At 44.0% G+C, this 13,196-nt stretch overlaps 1 protein-coding gene across 1 annotated transcript in view; it reads right to left on the bottom strand.

The window, feature by feature from the left end:
• Positions 1-5,393: 5,393 nt before the first annotated feature.
• The window catches only part of AGXT2 (alanine--glyoxylate aminotransferase 2), a gene marked incomplete at both ends in the record, with an annotated part of 43,612 nt that continues 35,809 nt past the window's right edge, over positions 5,394-13,196 (bottom strand). The window contains 2 exons of the mRNA XM_079701618.1: positions 5,394-5,501; positions 9,295-9,393. Of these exons, the coding sequence (XP_079557744.1) occupies positions 5,394-5,501; positions 9,295-9,393 (207 nt within the window). The remainder of the gene's footprint in view (positions 5,502-9,294; positions 9,394-13,196) is intronic.

Here is a 13,196-nt window from a genome sequence, read left to right as displayed (position 1 = left end):
GAGGTGTTTGGTGGACCAATGTCCTGAACTCAGCTCTCCCACCTCAGAGGCTCAGGCCTGACACCCAGCCAGAACACCAACACCCTGTCAACAACACGGCTGCAAACACAGAGTCATTTCCAATCTCAGCTCCCAGATGGCTAACTGTTTATTTCAGATGGATAATTGCTGCCTTAAGCTGTTGGTGGCACTGTGCCACCTATGGATAAAATGCATACAGCACCATCAGGAGTTAGTCTTTGCCTTTCAGTGAGGGACACTGTGTTAGGCCTGATGATATGAGAATGGAGAAGACAAGGTCACCTTGCCAGGAGTTTAGAGTTTGGTTAGGAAATAAGATGTATCCACAGGAATCAACATCCCAAGATGGTGAGAGCCAAGTGCAACTAAGGAAGTTCTGTATCAAAAGGAAAGTGACATTAAGGAAAGAGTTAATATTAATTGAGCAGCTGTCAGTGTATTTGCTTATTTAAATCCTCCCAAGGGATCCATGGGATTATATTATCCTCTTTTTTGGACCCAAGGAAGCTTCAGCTCAGAGAGGTTAATTTGCCCAAAACAAATCAGGTGGAGAGCTTGTGCAGGCTCCCTCTGTTGCACATTGTGTTTTCATTAGTTGCTGTCTGCAATGACTCCCCCAACCAGTTCTTGATTACATTGTGTTTTTGACGTCTCTCTATGTTCTCCGTCCTGGATTACTGGCACAATGCCTCTGGTTCTGCCAGCACTCTTTACGTCTGTCACCAGTCAGACCAAGCTGACCTACCTTTATCTGAACTAAACCTAAAGGTATTGACGTAATTGAACCTTGGTTCTGTGTCTTCACTCTTGCTAAGTTAGGTGGCCCTTTTGTTTTTGTTGAGATACTTTGTGGTGTTTTATTCTAGTATTCCTGTTTTTAATGGGCAAAGCTGCACCATTTTTACTGTTTGTGCCTCAGCTGGAAATGAGGCTTCAGCTTTCATTAACCCGAGCAATCTGCTGCTGCACTGACCAGAGTCTTCAAACCTACCTTTGAAACTTGACTGTGATGCTCTGGAATTAAGTGATGATGAAGTGGACAATGTTGATGAGATTTAAGTGGGATTTAAAGGTGGAAGAAGGATCAAGTCCTCCCATAGTTTAGAGATACCTTTTGAGGTTACTTTGAATTACTGGAAAGTTAAAAACTACACTGATGGAAAAGATGGAGCTTTAAAATACAAATAAGAGCATAGTTTATTACTGTATTATCAATTTATCAGTGTTATTTTACATCTCTTTATAATTATTATTATTAATGGTATAATCAAAGTTTGATTGTGGTTTTTTTTTAATTACTCCCTCCTGAGTGGATTGTCATTTCAAGGGTTTTTAAACAGTTGCCAACATTTTAATATTATATTCTCATTACATGATAACTGTCAATATGTTCCTTATGTGGAAAAAGTTTACGTGAGCTGAGTGTTCATTATCTTCACTTCAGGCAGTTTCAACAAGAAAGGAAATAAAAAAGAGCTTGGCAAGCATGTGGGCTTCTTGTCTTATGTAAGCTGGCTTACATCCCACCTCCTGTGGGTAGAGCAGAAAATGGAAGGGCAAGAAATGGTGGTGCTAAACTCCTACCCATGGTTCCAGATGGAAAGAAGTAGGAATCCATCATGTTTATAAACTAGTGAAAGAAATGAATACATGCTCCAAGGCCACAATGTTTGCCCTTTCTGCTCCATACCTCCGATGGCTTACACATTTTAAATCCCAAATGCTCTTCAAGAAAGAGGAGCAGTTTATCCTGGTCAAAGCACTTAGATAGAGTTATACAAACATCATAGTCAAGAAATGAGACCTAGGACCTGGCTACATTTCAGAATTCCATTGCTGGCTTTTACTCTACAAAGATTCCAGGAGGTGGGAGACTAACAGGGTGTACTCCTAGATGTACACAAGATCCTGTAGGACTCAGGAAGCCACAAGGAATATGTTCTATGAATTTATCTGAACAATTAAATCCCTCAGCCTCCTTCTTCCAGGAGAGGGTGTCCTGGTAAGGATCTTGGCCTAAGCATGGAACCTTTTTTTGTTTTTATTTTGTTTTAAATTTGTATTTTGTTGTTTTCCCTTCATCTTTTATTAAATTTCTAAATGGTTATCATAAACATTATTTTCAATGTTTCCCCCTTTTTCTTTTTTTAAATTTATTTATTTGGTTGCACCGAGTCTTAGTTGCAGCAGGCATACTCCTTAGTTGTGGCACATGTGCTCCTTAGTTGTGGCCAGCTGGCTCCTTAGTTGTGGTATGTGAACTCTTAGTTGCAGCATGCATGTGGGATCTAGTTCCCTGACCAGGGGTCGAACCTGGGCCCCCTGCACTGGGAGTGTGGAGTCTTAGGCACTGAGCCACCAGGGAAATCCCTCCCCCTCCTTCTTTATCTTGAAAGGAAAGAAATACTGAAAATGGGAAGGCCTTGAAGAATAACAGAGAAGTGTTGGCTTTCTTGTCCAATCTCCCTGATCCCATAATTTTCACTCACAAAGAAGAGCAGAAGAACTTACCAGGTAGAGTGAATTATAGGAGCTAAGAATCAATATACACGACATGAAAGGAACAAAGGGAGTAAAGCATGAAAACTTGTCTGGGGACAAGTTGTGAAGGCTCTTGAATGTCATAATAGTTGGAATTTGGACTTTGTTCCATGAGTAATAGGGAGCCCTCAAAGCCTTCAAAAGATGAGAGATGTGATCATACTTACCCTTTAATTAACTGACTTTGGAATCAGTGTAGAGAATGGATTAGGAAGGCATCCAGAATACCCGTTAGGAGGTGGTTGAAATAGTTCAGGAAAGATGATGACGGCATAAATTAAGGCAGTTTTGGTATAAATGAGCCATATTGGAAAAATTATGTTGGAGAAAATATTTATGAGACTTAGTCATATGAAAGGCAAAAAGATAACTTGGAGAAAAATAATGCCCTAAATGATGAGCCTCAGACAAAAGTCTCATTAATCAAGAAGGAATTCATTGTAGGAGAGAAATTTAGTGTGTTTTGTGTTAGAAATGTTGAATTTGAAGTGTCCTTGTGACATCCAAATGAAAGTGTCCAGACAGTTAGAACCTTGCAGTTGGGGTTCAGCAAAAAGGTTGAGACTGAAGATGAATATTTGCAAGTCATCAGTATAGTCAGGATAGGGGAAATCTCCTAAGTGGATGAGCTTGCCCATAGGGAGAGAGTCTAGCATGGAGGAAGAGATGGCCCAGGACAGAACCCTGTCACGGAGGAGTTGCCAGGGGAGACTAAGAAGGTGCCATCTGAGATAAAAGGACCACATTGCAGAAGCCGAGGGAATCAACTCAAGAAGGAGCAGTTGTTTAGAAAGAACATTCCAAGGAAACGTTAAGTTTTGGCCATAAGGAAGTCACTGGTGGCCTTTTGAGAAGGCAGTTGTCAAGGAACGAGGGGCCAGAATGGGGTCTTAGTTGTTGAGGCATGAATGGGAAGCAAGGAAGCATACAGGAGCACAAAGGCTGCTCTTGGGAGACTCTGTAGTGAAGGAAAGAAGGGAAATGTGGCTTGAAAGGAAGAAATTGCTATTTGCATAGTTCTCTAGTTTGCAAGCACTTTTCCATCTGTTAGGCTACTTGATTCCCAGGACAACTCAGGAGGTAGGAAGGGCAAGTACTGATCTGCCTGGGAACAAAATGAGGTTAAAAAGAGATTAAAGGTCTTGCCCAGGGTCATCTGTAGCAAATAAATGGGAGAACTGAGTTTAGAATTCAGGTTATTTGGCTCATAATACAATCATCTTTCCACTGCGCCCAAACAGAGCATTTCTAAAGTGTTTGCTCTATTTGGATATTGGATACTAGAGGGCATTAAGCTCCTTCTCATAGGGGTTTTGGTCTTATCTGGGGGGCAATGGGGAGCCACCGGAAGGTTTTGTGCAAGAGAAGGACATGTTTAAGTCAATGCTGGAGGGAGACAAATCTGGCAGTGAGGTGTAGGTTATCTTAGTGGAACAGACACCTCAGGGGTAAATCATTAGAACGTGGCTTCAACCTGGGACACAGCTTAAATAAACAGCAAATTACATGCTGAGAAAGTTACTTCCCATTCAGTTCTGTGGATCTTCTTCTGTTTGTGTTAAGGAGACGCACTCAGCTTGCCAGTATCTTTTTTTTTTCCTTTACATCTTTATTGGAGTATAATTGATTTACAATGGTGTGTTAGTTTCTGCTTTATAACAAAGTGAATCAGTTATACATAGGTTCCCATATCTCTTCCCTCTTGCCAGTATCTTTTTACACCCCTCAAACACTCTGTAAGCTCTTTTTTCCCCCCTAAACTCCCTTTTGAACAAAGAGAGAACAAGCCTCATGCCGAGAATGTCTTCAAGAAACTGTATTTTGCTAGACCTGAATTACATTGCTTTGTGTTCACTCTATTTTATGAGCACTTTCCAGTTGTGACAAGTAGTACTGATTTCTCATCAATTATAATGATAGAAACATTACTATCAAATACATCTAAGTAAAAAAAGTCAGATTAAGGAAAAATATTAAGTCAATTTTAAGACAAATAGTGCATACATATGGGAAAGAAGCAATATGAATGTGCATTCTAATGACTATAAAGTTTGGGAACTTCTGGTCTTGGAGACTATTATAATAGGAGCAACGAGAATTTAGTCCAGGGTGGGATGATGGCAGTGGAAACAAAGGAGGCTCTGATACACATTTTAGGGGAGTTAAAGGAGAGGACAGTTATCTACGTGGGGTATTTTCTGCATCATTTCCCAGGATGCTTATGGCTGCAATAAGAGAAAACTTAAATGAAAAAGGCTTGTGCGATGCACTGTATTTATTTTCTCATGTAACAAGAAGCCCCAAGGTAAGGGGGCTCCAGGATTGGTTAAATCAGTGGCCCATTGACATCACTAAGGACTCAGCTTCGCTCCAACTTCCAACCTCAGCAAATAAGCTTTGTCCTCAGGGCCGCAAAGTGGCTGACGGTGGTTGGAGCAGTCCTATCGTGACATCTGATGCTTCAATGCAAGACGAACACATCTCTTCCGGAGATGAAGAGCAGAGGGTGAAGAAATCTTTTCCCGAAGGCACCTCCACCAAAAGATTTTCCTGCAGGAATCATGTCCCATATCAGGTGTAGACATTCACCGCAAAGGAGAATACAATTAGCATAACTAATCTAGACTAATTAGGATTTATTCTCTGAGCTAGGGATACAGATCCTTTCTTGAGGGGTGGCTTTCTCAAGGTAACAGGGGCTCCGTTAACAAATATGGCTGGTAGGCAGTCAACCATTTACAACGTATACCAGTGGTTCTGAAATTTCTCAAATTAACCCTTGAACATAAGTGGGAAGTTCTTGAGGCTTGTGGCTCTTTATTTTCAAAAAATTATTTGTCTTGGCTCTCCAAGTGTTGGATTAAGGCAGAACGGAATACTTCCACTGCAAAATCAACTTCTGGTTTAGTGATGCACATGGAGGGTGCGATGCGGAATGTCTGAGGAGATAAAGGAAAATAGAGCAACGGATCATCATAGAATCAACTACGACTTCAAGGAAATGCACTAGATTAAGAATCGAACACCTTGTTTTCATGACATTCCTTATATTTCCCTCAAACGTTTGTCTCCTCCCTCCCCCATGCTGTATCCAGGCCATTCATCCTCTAGTCTCAAAAATTCTGGTACCATCCGCTTGGCCCCTTTTCCTTTTTGTCACCTGCTGACCTCCTGGTCCTTCCACCACCTCCACTGAGGTCTTACACCTCTATCTACCCTCCGTTTCTGCCATCACCGAGGTTGCCTTCTGTGTCCCTGTGTGCAGCCCAACAAACTAGCGTCTCAGTTTCTTGATCGCCACAACTCCAGGAACCTTCATCTGCATCTACTCACACCCCAGGCCAGCACCACAAGCCTCCTCTGCACTAGGGATCCTTCAATTTCTGATTCCCACTGCATCTGCCCTTTTCCATGAAAACTTCAGTCTCCTGCTCCCTCCATGATCTTCAGGTCTGTCACCCCACTCAGATCTCGTCCTCCTTTTCCTACCCAGCTTGGCACACAGGGCTGAGGATATGAACCCCTCTCTCACCTACCCCCTCAGTTTGCTTGCCTTCCTACCCTTCCGCTGCCGCACACACACAGCAAAGTCCCAGGTCCGACCAAAGCTATAATAGAACTGTTTTGCTCCAACACAGAGAGCTGAGAAGTGGTAAAGAAAATCACACCGCTGGTGGACAGACACCACAAGGAATGCAGGGTCCTACTTCTGCTGGTATCCTAAAAGTTCAGGTCCTCTCTCCTTTGCCATTCTAATTTCCATTCCTCTCAATTTCCTCACTCAATTCCTACACCCCTCACTCCGTTTCATAGACAATCTTGCCTCATGCTTCTCAGAAGCTGTCAAGCAAGACCTTTCTATAAACTTGCTTGCTCCCACGTGCATTCTTATATCCTAGCCTGAAGGTTCAAGGAACAAACCATCTACGATTCGACTCCAAATTTTCTTCCTGTGCCTTTGGCCCTTGCTTCTCCCATCACCTTCCCTCCAGGCAACATCCCTGCATTCTCTTGCATCTTCACCTTGTCCTCAACTTCCCCTCAGCCTATAAACAAGCAGGCTTACAGCTCTCATAATCTAAATCCAAACTACACATAAAACCACAGATAAAAATGTGTTGACCCTCCTGGTCTCTTCCAGCTACCATACAAATACTATCCTTCCTTTCATCAAACTTGTAAAAATAAAAGGACTGGTTGATGCTATTGGCCATTATCTTCCACTCTGCCTTCCCTCTATTCACATCTCAACTTATTGCAGCCTAGTTTCTTTCCCATCAACCTTCTGACCCCACCCTGGCTAAAGCTGCCAGTGAGGTGCTCAGTGCGGAATCCGACGGGCACATTCCAGCCCTTATCCTTTCTGGCCTTCTCTTCTGCATTTGGCACTTCTGTTGCTCCCCCTTCCAGAACCCCCCTCACCGCCACTCTCTGGCTTCCATGACTCCACACCCTTCTAGCTCTCCTCACAGCTCTCCACCCGTTTAGTGTCTCCATCTGCGTACCTCTTATTCCACCTGCCCTTTAAAAGTTGACGTGACCCAGGTGTCTATCCTCATCTCTCTGCATTTCGCGTCTAGACTCCCTTCCCAGGAGCTTTCCTCCTCTCCCCACTTCTATGCTGATGACCCCCAAATCGTGATCCTCACCTCGATTCTTTCCTCTGAGCTACAGACTTGTCTATAGATAGAAGGAGAGCAAGTTCAAAGCTGCACTCATCCCTTTATACCCAAGTCCTGGGCACTTCACTGCCAGACTGCTCTCTGGATGTCTCCTTTATCCCTACGGCTGCTGTTCAAGTTCGGACAGCAACATGAGCCTCCACCTGGACTCCCGGCCTCCAGTCTCGTCCCCTTGGGTTTGTTCTCCTCCGAGGACAGATTCAGAAATCAGACTGCCTGCATTTGGATCCTGGTTCTGCCACTTACTAACTGTGTGACTTGGGCAATTTACTTAGCCTCTCTGTGCCTCTTTTGCTTCATCTGTAAAATAAGGATAAGAGTACTTATTTCATAGGCGTGTTGAGAGCATTAAATGAGTCAACATATGCAAAGCATTTAGAACAGCGTATACTATCCCTTCGTATGGTTATCGGCAAGCTTACTAGATTGTATTATCATTTTCTGTTTAAGTCTTTCTCCTCTGCCAGTTCCATGGAGGGAGGGACAGACCTTATTTCTCATGGTAGCTCTAGTATCCAGCCAAGCAGTGGCTGCTGAGGACTCAAGCGTGTGCCGGATGACTAAGGACTAACTAAGCAAGTAAACCATGAATTGTTTTCTGTCTTTGTAAGTAGCCCATCTTAGGATTTTGAATCATTAACTTACTCTGTCTGATTCATATAGGAAAATATCTGGAACCAGGACTAGAAAAAAGTCAGCATTTCCCAGCAAAAGCGCTCATTCTGCTTTTGTTTGCTGTGGTTTGGTTTGGGCTGGAAGAGCTTTCAGTCTGTTTGTTCACAGGCTGAGGGGAAGTTGAAAAAAAAACTGCAGAAACAAGAGAACACAGACCTGTTTCCCTAAGTGGAGGGAGTGTGGAGGGTCAAGAGCATGGAGAGGCATCTTATTCTCTAACCTTTAGGGAAGGAGGTGGGAAAAGGCTCGGGGGACGGATGAGCTTCTATAGGGATCTTGCCTGATAGTTTCCATTTTCTCCGAGAAGCACCAGGCGAGGGTGTTCGCTGAAGTTAAGTGAGGCGCAGCAGTGAAGCAGGGAAACTAGGAAGAATGACACATGTCTCAAACGAGAGAGAAGGGGGCTTCCCTGGTGGCGCTAGTGGTTGAGAGTCCGCCTGCCGATGCAGGGGACACGGGTTCGTGCCCCGGTCCGGGAAGATCCCACATGCCACGGAGCGGCTGGGCCCGTGAGCCATGCGTCCGGAGCCTGTGCTCCGCAACGGGAGAGGCCACCAGAGTGAGAGGCCCGCGTACAGCAAAACAAACAAACAAACAAAAAACAGGAGAAAAGGATGCCAAAGGCCAAGAACAATTTAGGGGAGGAGTAGGAGTGACCCTACATCTTAAATCTCGGCCCCGGAGCGAATCCCTGGAGAGGGTCCTGCTGGTGTGAGGGATGGAGGGGCAGCTCACTTTACAGTAGCAGCCCATGCCCACGGCAGGGCCACACCAGGGTCCCGACTGTGGGGCTTGTACTTGGCTTTCCCAGGAAGGGGGCAGGGAGAGCTTGTTCTCTGCCTCTGCCAGCCTGAGAGTGAAGGGCACTGGGAGTGGCTGATTTTGAGTTCTGCATTAGGGACCTGGCCAGGCTGTCAGCACCATGACGTTGCTCCTGGCCACAGCGGCCACTAAGGCTTAGCAGGCTTGCGGATCACAGAGTCAGAGCCCAGGGCGGAGTTTAAAAAGACTAGGATTGCGCTTTCAGAGGTTAGAACTAATTCACACGTGAGACAAACTGGGTACGCATGACTGTTATGACACTATTAGGACCTGTCGTGTAAGTCCTCTGCTTTGTCTGTGCCGCTTTTTCTGCCTCCTTAGACTGTCCTCTGTGTATATTCCCCGCCGAGCCGCGGTAACCAAACCATTTCACACAGCGCCCTCTAGTGGCCCGAGGGCTTCACTGTCCCTTTCTTTTGAAAACGTATGAGCACTAAGCCTAGAGGAAGCGGAACTGGGTCCCCTAGCATAGGGGTGAAGAAAAGGGGCCAGCACTGGGACCTCAGGGAGATGCCTACCTAAAGTGATAGGTAAAGGCCAGCCTTCTTGTTACCTGAGAAAAAGTGCCACCCCTGCCAATCAGAAGCCCCATGCGTTTGCAGTCCTGGTGGATTTGATTTACTTCTTCACGGGGAAGAGGCTGGCGGCTCGTCTGTAAATACATTTAAAAAATATTTGGCATTTGAATGATTCAAGACATTATTTCTAAGAGGAATACAAAGCAACTCAAGCAATCAATGCTCTTCTCTCCCTCTCAACCTCTCTCCCCCTGTAATTGAATAAAGCTATTAATTGCTGAATTGGATTTCTTTCTGGGGGGGGGTGTTATTGAAAATATTTGTTTTTATCCCAGTTCATCCCAAATTCACAAAGACAAGATGAAGCTGAATGCAGACCGTCGGTGAATCTTGACTCTGCAGTTGGTTACCCTGGGAGCTTGGTTCTTTAATAGCCATATTTGGAGTTTGCTTTATTTATGTGGAAATTGTCCTCAGCTCTTCACTTTGTTTTGTCCATGTAAAAAATTCATTTCCAAGTCCAGGAAATGGCTCTGAAGTTGCACAAGGGCATAAACGGTCCAAGCTTTCTCTGGGCCATAGTATGGCCTGGGCAACTGGGGTGGGTCTGTTTGTTCTCATCTTCCCTGCTTGTGGAATTTGGTCTTTCTCACCCAAGACTTAATCCTCCAGGGTCAGGAAAGGTAAGCTCTCTGGAGCCTAGAGGCTGTTTCAGGTCACTTGGCATCTGAAGGTGGTCGCTTCCTGTGGGCCCAGGTATTCCAGTACCCTTTTGATGACACTGGGCTGGGGACTTCTGAGTCTGGGAGCACAAATGCTCCAACTTAGTCAAGTCTGTTGTGAAGCATTAAGATAAAGAAAATACTATTCAGACCTTCCCACTACTAGATAATGGAGGACCAGGATGGGGAAAAGACCAGCATTTCCTCATTGATCCTAAAATGTCATCCTGCTTGCCCCTGATGTTCTCATGAGGAAAGACTAGAACATGACAATATAATTTAGGGCTAAACTGTGAAAGCTGGAAAGAAGTCAAATATGGTTTGGGGGATGAGAGGTCAGAGGTCAGAAAGGGGCAGTTGGGTTGGTGGGCCTTGGTGGCTATCAAGGGTCTGGAGAGGTGGACTTTGTTTGACTTTAGCCTGGTCTGGGCCAGCACCATCCCTGCTCCTTTGTCCATTTTATTACCCCCTGGGCTCAACTGCTATGACTAATTGAACATCTTGTAGGCATTCCGAAGAGAAAAGCACGGTCAGAAAAGCTAATGAGGCAAAGCCACAGCACAGCCTGCCTGGGCCCTGTGCTCGAGTCTAAGTCCCAATCACTCCATAATCAAATGGGCATGTTAGTAACTAACCTCTTCTCAGGGATGTAATGTAGCTTCGTGTTTATTTATTTATTTATTTTTTGTCTTTTTTGAGGGATAAGTCTTCATTTAAACAATTATAAAAGTAATGCAGGGTTATTGGGAAAAACTCCTGAAAGCGATATGGAATTGCACTAAGTAAAAATGAAACGTTTCCCCTTCTCCAATCCTACTCCTAGGGATACCACCTGTTGGTAATTTAGTGGGAACTAGACACTTTTTCTATGCATATACATACATGTAAATGCATATTTTAAAAAAGTCATACTTTATAATGTTCTGCAATTTGCTTTGAACAATTTACAATGTATCCCTAACATCTTTCCATGTCAGTGTATTTGGACCTAGTCTTCTTTTTTTTTAAATTTTATTTAGTTATTTTATTTCTTTTTGGCTGTGTCGGGTCTTAGTTGCAGCACTCAGGATCTTTCATTAAGTCTCCTGGGCTCTTCGTTGTGGAGCACGACTTCTCTCTAGTTGTGGCTTGGGGGTTTTCTCTCTGTAGTTGTGGTGCACGGGCTCCAGAGTGCATGCGCTCTGTAGTTTGTGGCACGCAGGCTCTCTAGTTGAGATGTGCAAGCTCAGTAGTTGTGGTGCATGGGCTTAGCTGCCCTGCAGCATGTGAGATCTTAGTTCCCTGACCAGGGATCGAACCTGTGTCCTCTGCATTGTAAGGCGAATTCTTTACCACTGGACCACGAAGGAAGTCCCTGGACCTAGTCTTCTTAAAGATTACCTAGTATTTTGTTGTTTGTTGGTAGAGAAATTTGTTTAATCTCTTATTTTTGGACATTTATGTTATTTTCAATTTTTGTTTATGATCATAAGGAATGCTGCAAACATCCCCACTCATTTATATCTTTACACACTTCTGTGAATATTTCTTTAGGACACATCACTCTAAGAGGAATGGCTAGGTCAAAATGTATACATTTAAAATTTTGATAGCTACAGACAAATTTCTGTCCAAAGGGCTGTATCCAATTCACATCCTTACTAACTGCTCATGGGAGTTTTGATTCTGGGTTATACTGTATAGCATTAAAGCCAAGTTCTGAGCTGTTTTAATTACATGAATGTGGTCTGAAGTGTTGCAGGGGAACAATCAACAAACATGGATATCACTCAACAAACATGGATAAAGCACTCACTGTCTGTGTATTTCCTGACCTCAAAAGTGTACAGTTTATTTAGGAAAAGAAGGTATTTATATGTGAAAACCGAGTCAACAAATAGATGATTTGAAAGAGCCTTTCAAAGGAGTTTTTTAGACAGTGAGTGTGAGAGAGATTCCCTGAAGGCTGCAGCCCTGTCTATGGGAGAAGCAAAGGCAAGCTGCAAGAGGAGATGTGGTGAAGAGTTGGATCTTGAAAAGGCCTAGGATTCTCATAGCTAGAGACAGAGAGGAGAGGACTGTATTCCATGCTTAGGGAAAAGTTTGAGCGATCTTTGGATGTAGGAAAGTGAATGGTATTGAGGGGACAATGAATAGAATTAAGGAATGGAGAAGCTCTTTCAGAGCCCATGCTTAAAACTACTGAAGATGTGAAACAATTCTACTCCAATAAAGTTGTAAAAAAAAAAAAAAACTACTGAAGGGCAGAGGGAAGAGAAAAAGAGCTCATTCTATACATACTATTTTATAGCCGGCTTAATTTTTTCCATAATACAGTTTGCACATCTTTCCATGTCACATATGTTTCTATGCCATGTAGTATGGACATACCATCCTTTAGCTTGTTCTGTATCAATGAGATTCTGATGTTTTACCATGACAGCTCAAGCTCTGAAGAGCTTCTCTGTTCACACGTCTTGGAGTACACAGAAGTTAGCTTTAGATTAGTGAGAAAGGGACGAATGCCTCCTCTTTCATTGGGCTTTCTTTGGTGGAGTCTGGGCTTTGAGGCATCTAGGTATCCTCGAGGGACCTCTTGTGGGGGGGAACTGGGATGGACTCTTCTGAGTGTTAAAACAGCCCCTGATGGAGCCCCAAGCTGAAGGTAAGTATGTTACGGCCTGTGAGCCAGGGGGCCTAGTCTCACGTTACTCTTATTTTCCTGCTGTCTTCCCTTAGCTTTCAAATCTGGTTCAAACGTTCCTGCTTTTCACTGGCTCTGCTGTGTGGTATGAATGGGAGAGCGTTATATCCATGGTCTAGTCTGAATATTGAGAGAACTGAACACGGTCCTTCTAAACTAGGTGGGTGTGAAGAGAGCAAACAGCAAGAAGTCACCCACGGATAAGAATTAGGGTGAAGGGGCTGGTCTGACTATTCCTTCCTGTGCCAAGATTCCCCTGCTGTCACTCCCCTCAGAGGATCTAGATTTTGCGTTTATGGAGGATTGGGCCAATTTCCTACTGACATGGACCCTAGGGGCAGCAGTAACAACAGAGGAAAAGATTTGAGAAACACGGCAAAGAAAGAATCAATAAAACTTGACGTTAGAAATAAGGAGAGGGAAGGAGTCACAGATTATCTTGTGGTTTTGAGGCTAGGGAATTGGGAGAACAGTGGAGGGTGAAAAACAGACACAGTGACCTTGGGAAGAATCACTGGCTTAAGGGAAATGC

The sequence above is a fragment of the Hyperoodon ampullatus genome (assembly GCF_949752795.1).
Source record: "Hyperoodon ampullatus genome assembly, chromosome: 4".
In the NCBI taxonomy this organism is placed as follows: domain Eukaryota; kingdom Metazoa; phylum Chordata; class Mammalia; order Artiodactyla; family Ziphiidae; genus Hyperoodon; species Hyperoodon ampullatus.
The sequence above is the reverse complement of the archived record's forward strand: the minus strand, read 5'-3'. Positions and strand labels throughout refer to the sequence as shown.